Source organism: Annulohypoxylon maeteangense (assembly GCF_022496945.1).
Source record: "Annulohypoxylon maeteangense strain CBS 123835 unplaced genomic scaffold GGS22scaffold_1, whole genome shotgun sequence".
In the NCBI taxonomy this organism is placed as follows: Eukaryota; Fungi; Ascomycota; class Sordariomycetes; order Xylariales; family Hypoxylaceae; genus Annulohypoxylon; species Annulohypoxylon maeteangense.
The window spans coordinates 344,192-356,908 of NW_025953248.1; the positions used below are offsets into that span (position 1 = coordinate 344,192).

The 12,717-nt window shown below is 47.7% G+C and overlaps 5 protein-coding genes across 5 annotated transcripts; 3 read left to right on the forward strand and 2 right to left on the reverse strand.

Annotated features, from left to right (window-relative positions):
• The first annotated feature begins 1,740 nt into the window (after positions 1-1,740).
• On the forward strand, positions 1,741-4,081 carry GGS22DRAFT_148631 (major facilitator superfamily-domain-containing protein). Its single transcript, XM_047959019.1, has 4 exons — positions 1,741-2,538; positions 2,609-2,634; positions 2,691-3,625; positions 3,745-4,081. Exons 1-4 carry the CDS (start codon positions 1,832-1,834, stop codon positions 3,859-3,861), a joined length of 1,785 nt encoding a protein of 594 aa, XP_047823408.1. The 5' UTR covers positions 1,741-1,831; the 3' UTR covers positions 3,862-4,081.
• Positions 4,082-4,502: 421 nt separating this feature from the next.
• On the forward strand, positions 4,503-5,752 carry GGS22DRAFT_194015 (uncharacterized protein; the record flags this gene model as incomplete). The annotated part of the gene is made up of 1 exon (XM_047965440.1): positions 4,503-5,752. The coding sequence occupies one exon, from the start codon at positions 4,503-4,505 to the stop codon at positions 5,691-5,693; it is 1,191 nt and encodes a 396-aa protein (XP_047823409.1). The 3' UTR covers positions 5,694-5,752.
• Positions 5,753-6,143: 391 nt separating this feature from the next.
• GGS22DRAFT_148635 (Adaptor protein complex beta subunit) lies at positions 6,144-9,369 on the reverse strand. Its single transcript, XM_047959020.1, has 5 exons — positions 9,138-9,369; positions 8,623-8,807; positions 8,481-8,556; positions 8,061-8,425; positions 6,144-8,009 (listed from the first exon to the last, which is right to left on the reverse strand). The coding sequence occupies exons 1-5, from the start codon at positions 9,180-9,182 to the stop codon at positions 6,518-6,520; spliced, it is 2,163 nt and encodes a 720-aa protein (XP_047823410.1). The 5' UTR covers positions 9,183-9,369; the 3' UTR covers positions 6,144-6,517.
• Positions 9,370-9,839: 470 nt separating this feature from the next.
• On the forward strand, positions 9,840-10,759 carry GGS22DRAFT_1422 (uncharacterized protein). Its single transcript, XM_047958759.1, has 3 exons — positions 9,840-10,125; positions 10,186-10,541; positions 10,590-10,759. Exons 1-3 carry the CDS (start codon positions 10,006-10,008, stop codon positions 10,660-10,662), a joined length of 549 nt encoding a protein of 182 aa, XP_047823411.1. The 5' UTR covers positions 9,840-10,005; the 3' UTR covers positions 10,663-10,759.
• GGS22DRAFT_1438 (uncharacterized protein) lies at positions 10,594-11,676 on the reverse strand. The gene is made up of 2 exons (XM_047958809.1): positions 11,181-11,676; positions 10,594-11,128 (listed from the first exon to the last, which is right to left on the reverse strand). The coding sequence occupies exons 1-2, from the start codon at positions 11,205-11,207 to the stop codon at positions 10,745-10,747; spliced, it is 411 nt and encodes a 136-aa protein (XP_047823412.1). The 5' UTR covers positions 11,208-11,676; the 3' UTR covers positions 10,594-10,744.
• Positions 11,677-12,717: the final 1,041 nt, after the last annotated feature.

The window sequence follows — 12,717 nt, forward strand, 5'->3', positions numbered from 1 at the left end:
GATTGGATCTCTCTCTCCCCTCTCGGCAAGGTATCCGTATCCTCCCCCGCCTTGGCGCCATCGCCTGGGCATTGGAGTATTTCTCTTCCCCACACTCCACTCTCTCCCCTCCCGCTCTATCTCGCTCGCTGGCTGGTCGATTGGAAGCACATGCACGTGTGATGGTGAACCGATGGTGAGCTATCAACTTCTAAATTGTACTTTGAGGTTTCAAGGTGAACAAGCCGTTTTCAGCAATGTCACTTTTCGGTCCGTGTGTTTTTGTTTTGATATTATCTTCTACCTTTCCCCGCGGAATGTGACATGGCAAGCGTGGAAATGAGTTGGATTCAATTCCCTTCCTCAACGACGTCACAGAAACCCAATGAACCCTCTACCCCCTGCTTTAATCCCGATGCATGCATAGAGATCATCCGTCATAAGAACTTTCAATATTTTTCTTTCGCTACTTACCTAGGCAGGTTGTTAAGTAGGCGTTTATTCGAATACCTGAGCCCCAGCCACCTTCTTACACCGCTTATTCGTTGTTAGCGAGGCACTTCCCTAACCCAAACTGCCAGACTGCAGTAATACTCATCGAAATGGAATTCTCCGCAATTGCTTCTACGCTCTAAAATCTTTCTAATACATGAAACTATTTCAATGGATTCCACTAAAGAATGGGGGCTGGCAAAGCTTGACAGAATGAAGACGTCTTCGCTTTGTTTGTCACATGTCCTAATCGACGATTAGTTCTATGCAGGACCCAAGCTAAACCGATATACATAATGCGGAACTACAAGCTCTGTCTAGTTATGCCTCGACTCAACTAGATGGATGCAGAAATTAACATTTTTCTGTACACGTGAGTTCATGACATACAATCAGGCCATTATCTACGTCCCTTCGGGCGGCAAGCCTAGCATCCCCGCAAGCTGCCGGTTTTCTACCGAGGCCGATTTCGCATCCTTCCCGTTCGTCCTCCCGAAAATCGTTCCGCATCTCCCGGCCTAGCTTCACATTATGATCTCGAGATTTTAATACAAACATGTACTAAAATTAAGATTCTAATATTTACTTTAACTACACCATTGTCTGTTCTCGCGAAACTCCTCCGTTCCTTTGTTGTCGCCTTCAGTTCTTCTAGGTTGTGGAAGAAATGCTTGCAATCTCTAAAATTACTCGCTGTCAGACTGGAACCACTCACTTGGTCTACACGAGCAAAATGATTCAAACTTATGGATCCCTAGGTTAAGAAGAGGAGATATCTAGACCATATTATTATCTCCTATCATACTTCAACTTTATAAGCAGGTGTTTAATTCACCAATACGCGACAACAGATTTATCGAGGCGTTCTACTTTTAAACCTTCACGCTTCCGTGCCTGAATCTCGCTATGCGGTGTAGGTATCGCATTTGGGATACATAGGTTCGATGAAGAAGGCCAGCCAAGAGCCCTTGGGTGTCGCTCCCTTGTGAGAGAAATCAATTATGAGAATTCACACACGCAACGTTCCCAAGACTAGATGGTCTATATTGAGTCGACATAATAGCGACCATGATTGCAATCCCATTTTCATATAGAGGTGCGCTATAACTACAGGACTATAGCACTGAATTCCATTGTAATTACAGTGGCATTGCTGCTTATGATGAACGAGCCAATCGAAGGATTGCATGGTGCTGATTGCCCATTTTACGTGGTTCCTGATGTGTAAGCAGTAACGAAATACGAACATCCAAGATAAAAACACGCGAAATTTATCATTTCTCTTAGATATACCAACTCAAAAGTATTCTCATCGAAAAGTCGACTAATTTAAAAGTGGTCTGGATGTGCTTGTTTTGCCATGGCTGTGTTACGCCGGTCTAATTCTCTTCGCGCCTCTACCTCAGTCGCGGTCGCAACCACTACCGCCCCCAGAAACACAAACGGCAAACCTAGAGAGGAAGATCAGGATGTTATTCAAGCCGAAGCAACCGAAAATCGTATATTGACCGATGAGTTGGTGATTGATGAGCATGGCTCCGCGAACAGCCAGTTAGCTACGTCCCGGGAGCATTCAGTCAGTCAGCAGAAGCTCTCACCAACATCAATCGCCTTAATCATGTTACCGCTTTGCCTGTCGGTCCTGCTATCAGCGTTAGATCTAACGATTGTGACCCCGGCTATCCCATCCATTGTCGCGTCTTTCCAGTCCTCGGTGGGTTATGTCTGGATCGGCAGCGCCTTCGTCTTGGCAAATACCGCCTTCACGCCGGTCTGGGGCTCCGTTGCTGACATCTGGGGACGCAAACCGATTATGCTCATCGCGATTCTCCTCTTCCTGGCTGGTAGCCTGCTATGCGCCCTCTCACCGCATATGGATGCTTTGATTGCCGGTCGTGCTGTTCAGGGTGTCGGCGCATCGGGTATGGGTACTATGGTTAACGTTATTATCTGCGATACCTTCTCATTGAGAGACCGTGGTCTGTATCTGGCCATCACATCCATGTTCTGGGCTGTTGGAAGTGCTGTTGGCCCAATTCTAGGCGGCGTTTTTACTACACGGCTTACGTAAGTTTCAAGCTGGCTCATCTTCTTAATTACTTCCCCAGAGTAAACCCGCTGTGCTGATACTCCCCAGGTGGCGTTGGTGCTTCTGGATCAATTGTAAGTTACCCTAGTCTAAAGCGGCATGAATATTTGGTGGCTAACATTGTATCGAGTGCCTATCGGTGCCGTCGTGTTCTTCGTACTACTCTTCTTCTTGAACATCACAACTCCTCATACTCCTGTCCTGGCCGGTCTGAAGGCTATTGATTGGCCTGGCAGCCTCCTTATCATAGGCGGTGCTTTGATGATACTTTTTGGGCTCGAATCTGGCGGAGTTTCTTACCCGTGGTCGTCTACTACAATAATTTGCCTTATTGTCTTTGGCGCCGTAGCTGTTGGAATTTTCCTGGTCAACGAGTGGAAGTTTGCTGCCAACCCTATCATTCCACTCCGGCTTTTCTCATCAATATCTGCAGCAGCTGCATATGGCGTATTTACATCCATTTTCTATGTTTATATCGGCCTTGCGTACTATTTGCCCCTCTACTCCCAGGCTGTGTTAGGTGCTAACGCGCTAACCTCTGGTGTCTATCTCCTGCCTCTCATTGTATCCTGTTCTTTGGCAGCTGCTTTTGGAGGAGTGTTCATTCAAAGGACAGGTAAGTATGTACCGCTCATGTATGCAGCAGAAGTGACGCTTGTTCTTGGCGCTGGATTGTTTCTTGATCTCAAGTTTGAGCAAAACCTATCCAAACTGTTCGTATTCGAAATCATCGCAGGCGTCGGTGTCGGTCTTAATATCGAGGCACCCATCCTTGCTGCCCAAGCCGCAACAACAGTTCGAGATACGGCAGCTGTCATCTCAACGATGGGCTTCCTCCGATCCCTTGGGACAGCCATATCTATCGTGGTCAGCGGTGTCATCTTTCAAAATGAAATGACTGCGGCAAATCCTCACCTGGTTGAGCAGATTGGCCCTGAGTTGGCCAAACAGTTCAACGGCGACCAGGCATCTGCCAACGTTGAGCTAATTGGAGCATTAAACTCCGAGCAGCAGGCGATCGTTAGGAAGGTATACTTCGAGTCGATGAGAGCAGTCTGGATTATGGTATGTGGAGGTTCATTTAACTTTCTCGCCTAGTGACAATTTAAACCCATTCCATCCATCCATCCATAGATTCCATTAAACCCATGATGTTTCTTTACTAACACGACTTTCTTTCATAGTATGTGGCGTTTGCCGGGGTTTCGGCGGTGTTGAGTCTTTTTGTTCGGGCGCACTTCTTAAATACCAAGGCAGAGAGCGCCGTATTGGGGGCAAATAGGAAGCAAACCGCTACGTAATACGTATCTATATGAGGCATCTAATTCTAAAAGAATTTACTATCATCGTGTGAGTCGACTCAAGATGCTGATCAGGTATAATGAAAACTCACCTTGCAGTTACCCCGATGGTGACCCTTACGAAAAGGGGCTTTCGCGCTTGCTGCAAATACATATAACACGCAGGACTTCAATTAAATCATTGTTGAACTTTGAAAAGCTATTGCGCTCCAATATTTAGGCAACTGGGATATTACTATACGGTAATAGCGGGTTGCGGTTACCCTATTCGTGATACCTGTGTACTTCGTCAGGTACCTCTTTCCCAAGTATCCAGCTAATTACGGTGGGAGCGTGCAGTAACTGCCGTCCATGATCCATTGTGATTTCCCTACACGCTCCTGGTGGTGTACTGACCCAATTCTTTCCTGTGTATTTTAGAAGTGATATTGGTAGGAGCGAAATTTTGTCATCTGCCACGAAACAAAATTGAGACTCAATTTCTCACTTGACACGTCGCACTCATACTTACTCGTCTCGATATCTTCTCCTCTTCATCTCTTCATTTCTTCGTCACTCATTTCATTCATTTCCTGGTAATTTCTTGAAGACCGCATCATTAAATACCCGTACTGATCAATCAGGAGAGAAAAAAAACAACCATGAGTATCTTGGCAAGAACCTTCGTGGTGTGCCTCATGGCATCGTGCCATGGAATTGCCAACTGTGCTGTCGTCCAGACCGCCAACAAGCAAGAAATTGGAGCAGGTTCATCTATCGTGGCCCAACATGCACCTATCACCACTGCTGGCAGCCTTTCCGAGAGTATTGTGCCTGGATCACTTCACACAGTGTCCACAGTCACCAAGATTCGCCAGGTTCCATTCCAACAACTTCGTGTCCTCCAGGATACCAGTCTAGTCAACACGACTTCTTCCCAGTCTTCCTCAATTCGCCCAACTCGTACCGGCGAGGACACTAGTCGTCCACCCACCTCATATATCCACAGCCCTATCATGACCACAATCCCTGAGCATGACCTAGCTCCCTTGTATCTCGACTGGCCTGGAGATGTAGACCCCGAGGATCTTATTCCATTGTTCCAGAGTCTCGCTGATGATGACAACGCCGATGTGATTCCACGCGATAACTACGACGACGGATATGGCTTTGGATATGGCTCCAGCACTGCCGGCCCTGTCAATGGCGGCTATGGTAACCCATCTGGAACAACGACTCCACCTGCTGGTGGCTATGGTAACCCCCCCGAGACAACGGACCTGCCGTCTGGTGGTTATGGAAACCCGCCGCTACCTCCCGCCGTCGTCGACCCAAGCATTGTCACGCTGCCAGACCCACCAACTGTGACTATTTCCCTGGAAATGTGGTCATCATCTTTTGACCCAAGCACATCTACAGATGGTGCAACAGTCGTTGTCGTCGTGCCTGCCCCGAGCACAGAAGCACCGGAGCCCGACGTTACAGTAACTGTCGCTCCGCCCCAGGCAACCTTACCCCTTCCATTATCTACTGGTGGTCCAACCTTTACGACTATTATTGTTCCAGGTGAGACTCCGCACAGTACGCCAGGCTATGTCTACACGACAGTTACTCCATCGCACACGGGACCACATGCCGTCACCAGCACCTTCGTGGTAGTGAATACACCTACGGCGCATCCATCTCCGGTCCCTATCGGTACAAGTACCGGCCGTCGTGTTCAGCCGAGTCTACGTTTCACATGGGCCATTACGATTGTTGCACTTGCAACTATTGCGGCGACTGGCATCATCAACGGACCGAAGCGAGCCAATGATCTGAAGACTACTCGACCTAAGCATTGTGAGCACTAAGTCTCGATATGACCTAGAATATAATTCGAACAAGGTTCTAAGGTCCAACGACCGCTTTCACCAACTTAATACGGAGGCATATGAATAGGGGGGTGGTAATGGTTGATATTTGATTTCGGAAAGGAAACTAGCTCCCCGATGTTTAAGGGAGAAAAGAGGAAAAATGCTATGTTTCGGGATTTCTTGGGAGCTGAGGACTGCAAAATTGTAAGGCGGTGTTCCGTCTTCTGCAGATTAATGATTCGCTTGTCACTTATCACTCGCTGAAAAATGCAGATGGCCTTTAATAATTCCCCAAGTTAGATTATGCGAGATCTTTATGATGTGCATATGCAAGGCGCTGCACTGCAACGAGATTACATATCCGATCCGAGTGGCCCTGATGAATGTGCCTGGGTGATATGATCTGATTCTTTGCCGAACATGACTCGGACTACCGAAGCCGAGAAGTTGAAAGTACGTGAAGATTGATATACATACCTACATACAATGGATAGTATCATCATTAATGTCCTATTTCTTTCTCTCCTTTTCCCTTACCAATAGGTAAGGTATTCTAGTCTGACAATTGCCATATCGGCGGCTTATCTACATACACTGAGCAATCTTCCACTTCCAACCGCTCGCCTCCCCGCGCCCTTTATCTGGGCTTATTTGAACTATCGTGTCGTATCGTGCTTCTCGCCTCCTCGTATCTTCTTCTACTCCTTAGATGGTAGTTTATGACTAAATATTTACTCTTCACTAAGTACCTATGCAAGGTGAGCTAAATACTTAGTATGGATGCAAGGCATATGGTCCTTGTCCTTGTTACAAGTAGGTCGCTACAAAAGTAGCAGATCGCCGTTACTTCCGACCCCCTGAGCCGGCTGCAGGACCTGCTGTGGCGCGTATTGATTAACCACATACGAAGCTTCGGTGCCGGTGCCGCCGAACGAGCTGTCGCCCGCCTCGTGGATGCCCATAGCGGCCATTTGCTGGATTCCGATGCCGGCGAAGTACGCGTCCGCGTCGTTAACGGCGTTGGCCATACTGCCGCTGTTCTCCTGGCCGAATACGTTCTGAGGGTTCCCGGTATTAGGGATGGAGACGGGTTGTCCGCCCATGCCAAAGGCGCTGAGGCTCTTCTGCGCGTCAAAGGCGGGAAGGTTGGTCGCTGTTGGTAGTGCATGTCTTTGGAGCGCGGGGGAGTCGGGGAGGCGTCGGGGACGTGCGCTGCGGAAGACGGTTTGTACCGGCTTAAGGTAGATGGTGGCTAGCGTGCCGACGTTGAGACACATCTCCTCGAGGGTCTGGGCGTCAAGCTTCTCGGATTCAGCCGTGATGGGCGGTTTCTCGCCCATGACCATTTGTTTCGCGACGTTCATGTCTGTGCTGAGGAGACGCCAGTACATATACGCGCGGTCCCGGAGGTCCGGGTTGTCAGTTTCTTCGGTGGCCCACTTGAGGACCTTGGGGACGAGGTCCTGGCCCTTGGTGGGGCGTTGTATGAATAGCTTGACGGTGGCCGTGAGGAGCGCTAATTGCACTTCTACCGGTTCCTCCGCGAATGAGTATAGGAAATCCTCAAGCAGGACGTCACTGTTTTCGATTCTCGCTGCGTATTGCCCGATGACCCACACCATTGCTGCTTTAGCTTCTGGTTCATCTAGAGAGTCGAGATGTTCGCATAACGTGCCGATTATTGATTCGTACTGGTTAGGGTATTTCCGGAAGATATTGCGGATAACCACAGTAGCCTCTTGGACAATATACGGGACCTTAGTCGCCACAAGTTCGAGGAGCAAATTTATGCATGATCTTGCCGCTGGCTCAATCTTAATGGCCAGCTTTCCGATGGCGCGAACTGCTTTCCGAACGAAATGAACGTCGACTTCCGTTGCATACTCCCTAAGTTCGGTTAATACTTCGTCGATGTTCTTCTCGTTGGCGAGCATAAATATCAGTTCAAGCTTCGTAACCTTGACATAGATCGGGTCGTTATATTTGCAGAAGAATACGCGGATATCGTTGCGAAGAACATCCGGTCTCCTTTGGAGTATGAGTAGCGCATTCCTAAGAGCAAGATATTGTACTTCTGGTCCCTTCGCAAGCAACGTCACTAGTGGCGGGGATAGTTTTCGACATAGTGCCGAAACTTGTTTCTCGTCTGCGATATAGTTCATCAGATACAAAATCACTCGAATACAGGTCAACACAACAGCCGAATTCGAATGAGATAAGCGCGGCGCAATACGTTCGGCTAGCAGGGTGGCTTCCCCTGATTCTTGAGGCACATAGGACATCAAGGCTTCGAGGATATATGTTTGGCCCCACCTATTTTCATGTTAGACAGAGTATAAACGATGATTATAGAGCGGTACGAACTCGGAACAGTCTGGTAAGATTGCTACCATCTTCGATGCATTGCTATAGTCGATAGTGAGCTTAATAGAATCACTACGTTCCCATATATCCATCAATCCGGCCAACGCGCTCGCAACAACTGTAGGGTTGTCGTCTCTTAGAAGCTGATTAAGCCTATCTATCAGATCGGACTGTTCGACCATGAACTTATCGTGATCGTACAATTTCGCGACGCAGAAGGCGGCCGTCTTTCGCACGTAAGGATCGGAGTCCCGAAGTAGGTGCTTGACGATGGGGACTGTAGCTTCGACGAATTCTTTGACGTGAACGTAGGACATAGTTCGAAGAGCCAAAGCTCGGACTAGCGGGTTCGTATCTTCCATATCCTATAAAGTATTAATTACTTATGACATATCATGGCATGTTTGTTGTAGCACATACATGCTGTAGGAATGGGATTGCTTTGATCGCAATCTCGGGGCGCATCCTCGCATAGTTAACTAGGAACAAGAAACACCTGCACATCTCTTTTTATAAGTGTCATCCTTAGACCGAGTGGTTTTTCGAATTGGCGTAGACGTACATCTTCTTGATCTCCAAGCTCTGTATGTGCATGCAACCTATTATATCGGGAAAGAGGGAGACCATCTCATTGTTGCTCATAGTCATGTTGGCGACGATCTTCTTCAGAGCAATCTTTTTCTGGGTGAAGTTTTTATCCTTCTTTCCGCCGCTGTTCAACTCGAGTCGCAGCTCGGCGACTTTCCCCTGTATAGTCATCGGTCGTAAGCCATAGTCCGGAGGTATGTACGATAAAAACATGGCCATTATGCGCGACGGGGGAGGTGGGTAGGATCATAGTGTGTTTTGATGACCCCGAAGGGACGTTGGGTTGGAGGGCGGCTCGAAAGGTTTGCCTTTATGAGATAACGGTCAAGACAGAATCGCTTTGGCGAACTGTGATAAATGTATAATATAATCAAATTGGGAATGGAAATGTTAAACCGGACTGGGATACAATAGAAGAGATACGACTGGTACAGGAAGGTCAAAGGTAAGATGTAATATGTATAAAGAAATAAAGAATAATGCGCCTACCCGAGCGAACAGCTTCGAGTCCCCTCCACCTTGGGCGCTCGACATGGTGGTTTAACGTTGGTTCCTGTCTTTGTCGGAATTGCCTCTTTGGTGTCTCTCGATATGTCGGCTGGTTGGCTGAATACCTAATAGGATCGGTCGAGATCGATAAAGCACCTAGCAATAGCAGCAACAGGGCGTAAGCAAGAAAGCAAACAGCTGTGGTTACCCCTCACGTAAAGCGTAGAGAGAGAGCTAAGGATTGCTAAGACTGGAACAGAATGGATTGACTAAAAGCGTACAATATCCTTTTAAGACACCTATTAATGCAACCATCCAATCGCATGGATTCACGGCGAGGCGGTATTGCGGTATTGGATGAGCGGTCGAACGCGATGCGCGCCGGGTTTTGATCCCGGCTCTTCGTAGAATGAGCGTATGATCAATTCACCGTCGATCTAGGTGGAAATGGAGAAAATGAATAGAATCGTATGGCGACATTATCGAAGTCAGGAAGACATTCGGGTACGGAGGAAGTTGTCGGCCCCTCCGTTCAATTCCATCAACGCAAGAAATAATGTTCGAAACCCCTGAAGGCGGAAAGTTGGACCTTCCGTTGCGACTAACAGGGATATAACCTTCGGGCAACAGGGGGCACATGGGGCACACGGACCATGTGCATGTGGATCGGCTACTTTTGACATAGCAACTAAAGCTTTGTCAGCTATCCCGATATGGCGGTTGTTGTGGATCATCAATTGTACACTCATCAACTTCGGCGTAACATCACCATCGAAAAGATAGAAGCTCATACAGCGACATATTACGTATTATTTTATTTATTTGACCACCGACGTACTACTAACGAGACTAGAATTCGCCGGTCGACATGTCTTCTGGCGACCTTTCCGTCCCTAAATGGGTTGTCGACCTTAAAAGTCCGCCTGCGCCTAGGCCGAACGCCGGCAGCATACCCGATCCGCCTGGCTACCCGACTACAGTATCAAGGGTATGGATGTATCAGAAATGTACTTGCTTGGAATGGTGGTTATTAATGATACATATACAGAAACAAGCGAAAGAAACCAAAGCTCAACCGCGAAAACAACCCACCCCCGAAGAAATGGACACGTTGAAGCTGAAGAAGGCTTGGGAAGTGGCACTCGCCCCCGTCAAGAATCTGCCCATGACTGCCATCATGATGTACATGTCGGGAAACTCGCTGCAGATTTTCAGCATAATGATGGTTTTCATGGCTTTTAAGAACCCCATCATGGGCATCATCACGACGAATCAGGCATTCGAAAGATTTGAGAGCGATAGTAACAAGACGAAGATAATACAGGCGAAGCTAGCCTATGTCGCTATGCAGATGGTGGCTTTGGCTGTTGGAGTGTGGAAAGTTAATGCGATGGGGCTGTTGCCGTAAGTTTGTTAACATTTAGTTGAGTGGATTATGCTAATTAGTTATAGAACTACCAGATCTGACTGGCTGGCTTGGGAAGCCCAACGAGAACCTCTAGAACTCGCAGTCTCTGCATTATAAAATTACAATCATTAATTAATATATCCCTTATTAGACCATTTCTTCTATTTCTCGCCAACTCCTGCCCCTTATTTTGTCTTCTCTATCCCGATCCCGATGTTGCTGCTGTCTCACTTATGGGCGCCACCTTTCTCGGTAACTGATCGCCGTGGGCGTTGGGTTGTCTGGCTTGCGTTTCGGTGACGACCGACTTCATGTTATGGTATGGGCCATCTGATATTGACTGTGCGTACCAACGTTCTAGGGGGTCCCCCTTATCTAGCTCTGCTTTCCACCACTGCTCCCTTTTAAGGGTATCTTCAATTGTGCATCGGCGATCTTTCCATGGGCGATTTAAAGGTATGTGCCTGGTATCTTTAGAGGCGTGGTCCACTGACGCTGGCTGCTGACTTGTCGGTGGTGTATTATCCGCATGTGAGGTTGTGTTCTTTCCATCTTGGCTTTCAGGGACTTGCCTTTTCTCATCCTACCAACACCATGAGCAACCCATTCACGGATTACTAAAGGGAATGTCATACCTTAGAATGTGATGCCTTGTGTTCCATAATGTGGTAACTTGTAACTAATCGTTTGATAGGTAACAAGTATACGATTTCTGCGTGTTCAGAGAGGTTATGCTACTTTTCTCGCGCTCTAGTTGGTTGAAACCAAATATATGGATATGTCGTGCCCATACCAGTGGTGGTTGCGCAGCCGTTATTCGCCGTTTGGGCTCGCACGAGGACAGGCAATCTCATGGGCCCTTAAATAGCATTCTTAATATCTAACTAGGCCCATGATGCTTTATATTGTCCATGAAGGTTGCGAACTACGGCAACCCCGCTTCAAAGTACAGATAAAAACCTTCAGCTGTCGGTCCTCCCGTCCGTTCTGGCTCTAGTACGTCTTGCATCCTCTTGCGTCTTCTGAGGGACAATATCAAGTTGTCTTCGTCGAGGTGTGGTAAACCCCCACGAGTCTCGCTTCGGCACAACCAACAACGTCGAATGGGGTGTTGCCCTTCTGGTCCTACCCAACAAGCCCAGAGAGGAAAAGACTAGGCTGTAGTCGGACAACCTTAGTCGGAAGTGTAATATCGAAGCCGCGGTGAAGAATTGTGTACATCATCTACCCCAGAGTTGTTGCCGGCTGCTCCAGGAGCAAAAAGACACGTCAAGCAGCCATATGAAGACACCTCTACTTTCAATCAAACGACCAATGAGAGACAGATTCCAAACCGTCGGGTCAGAGTTTGAATGAAGTGCATTTAACATTTTAACCAAGATTGATATCTGGGGAGCAGCTTAATTGCCGTTGTGGTGCATGGCGTGCAGCATATTGTGAACAGGTAACCCGGTTTTAAGTAGCGGTCAAATATGCTATAGCGGTCAGCCATTGACGAATGGTACTCAGTATATAAGAGTGGATACTTCGACGCATAAAATAGAATGGAGAGTTGGTGGGTGGCATACCACCTCGATGGGGGCAGTGTGGTTGTGCGGTTATGTGTGATAGTCAATATCACCTACGAACTTTCCGTACTAAGTACCTATTTCGGGGTTTATTAGGTAGTCAAGGACGTCTACGTGGCTTCGGCTACAGCGATTCTTTGGCTCGAAGTGTAGCATTGACAACGAATGGCTCTAATCTCGGCACTTTCTTGCTTGCAAATTACATACATACATACATACATACATGGATACACACAAACATACAGCCAGCACCGGCTTCATCTGGCATTAGTCTGTTACATCGCATTTCCATCAGCCCATAACACCACAACACTAACGCGAATTTCTAATTCCGGAAGGAAATTCTGCAACGAATTGTTTTATGTTCACCGCTTTGATTGCTTGCGCTTATAGTAGCTAAATCGAGTTTGGACTAGGTACCTGTAAGCATGATATCTCATCCTTCGATTGGGCAAGTTTGAGACATGGACGCATTCCCCACGTCACTCGATGCACGCCGCGGACTTGTGAATGAATGCGGCTCTGTACCTGGTAGCAGGGCTGCTTATTCACCCCACCATCTTTACTCGGAAGTATGATACTATTGTCATCTCCCGGGATATCT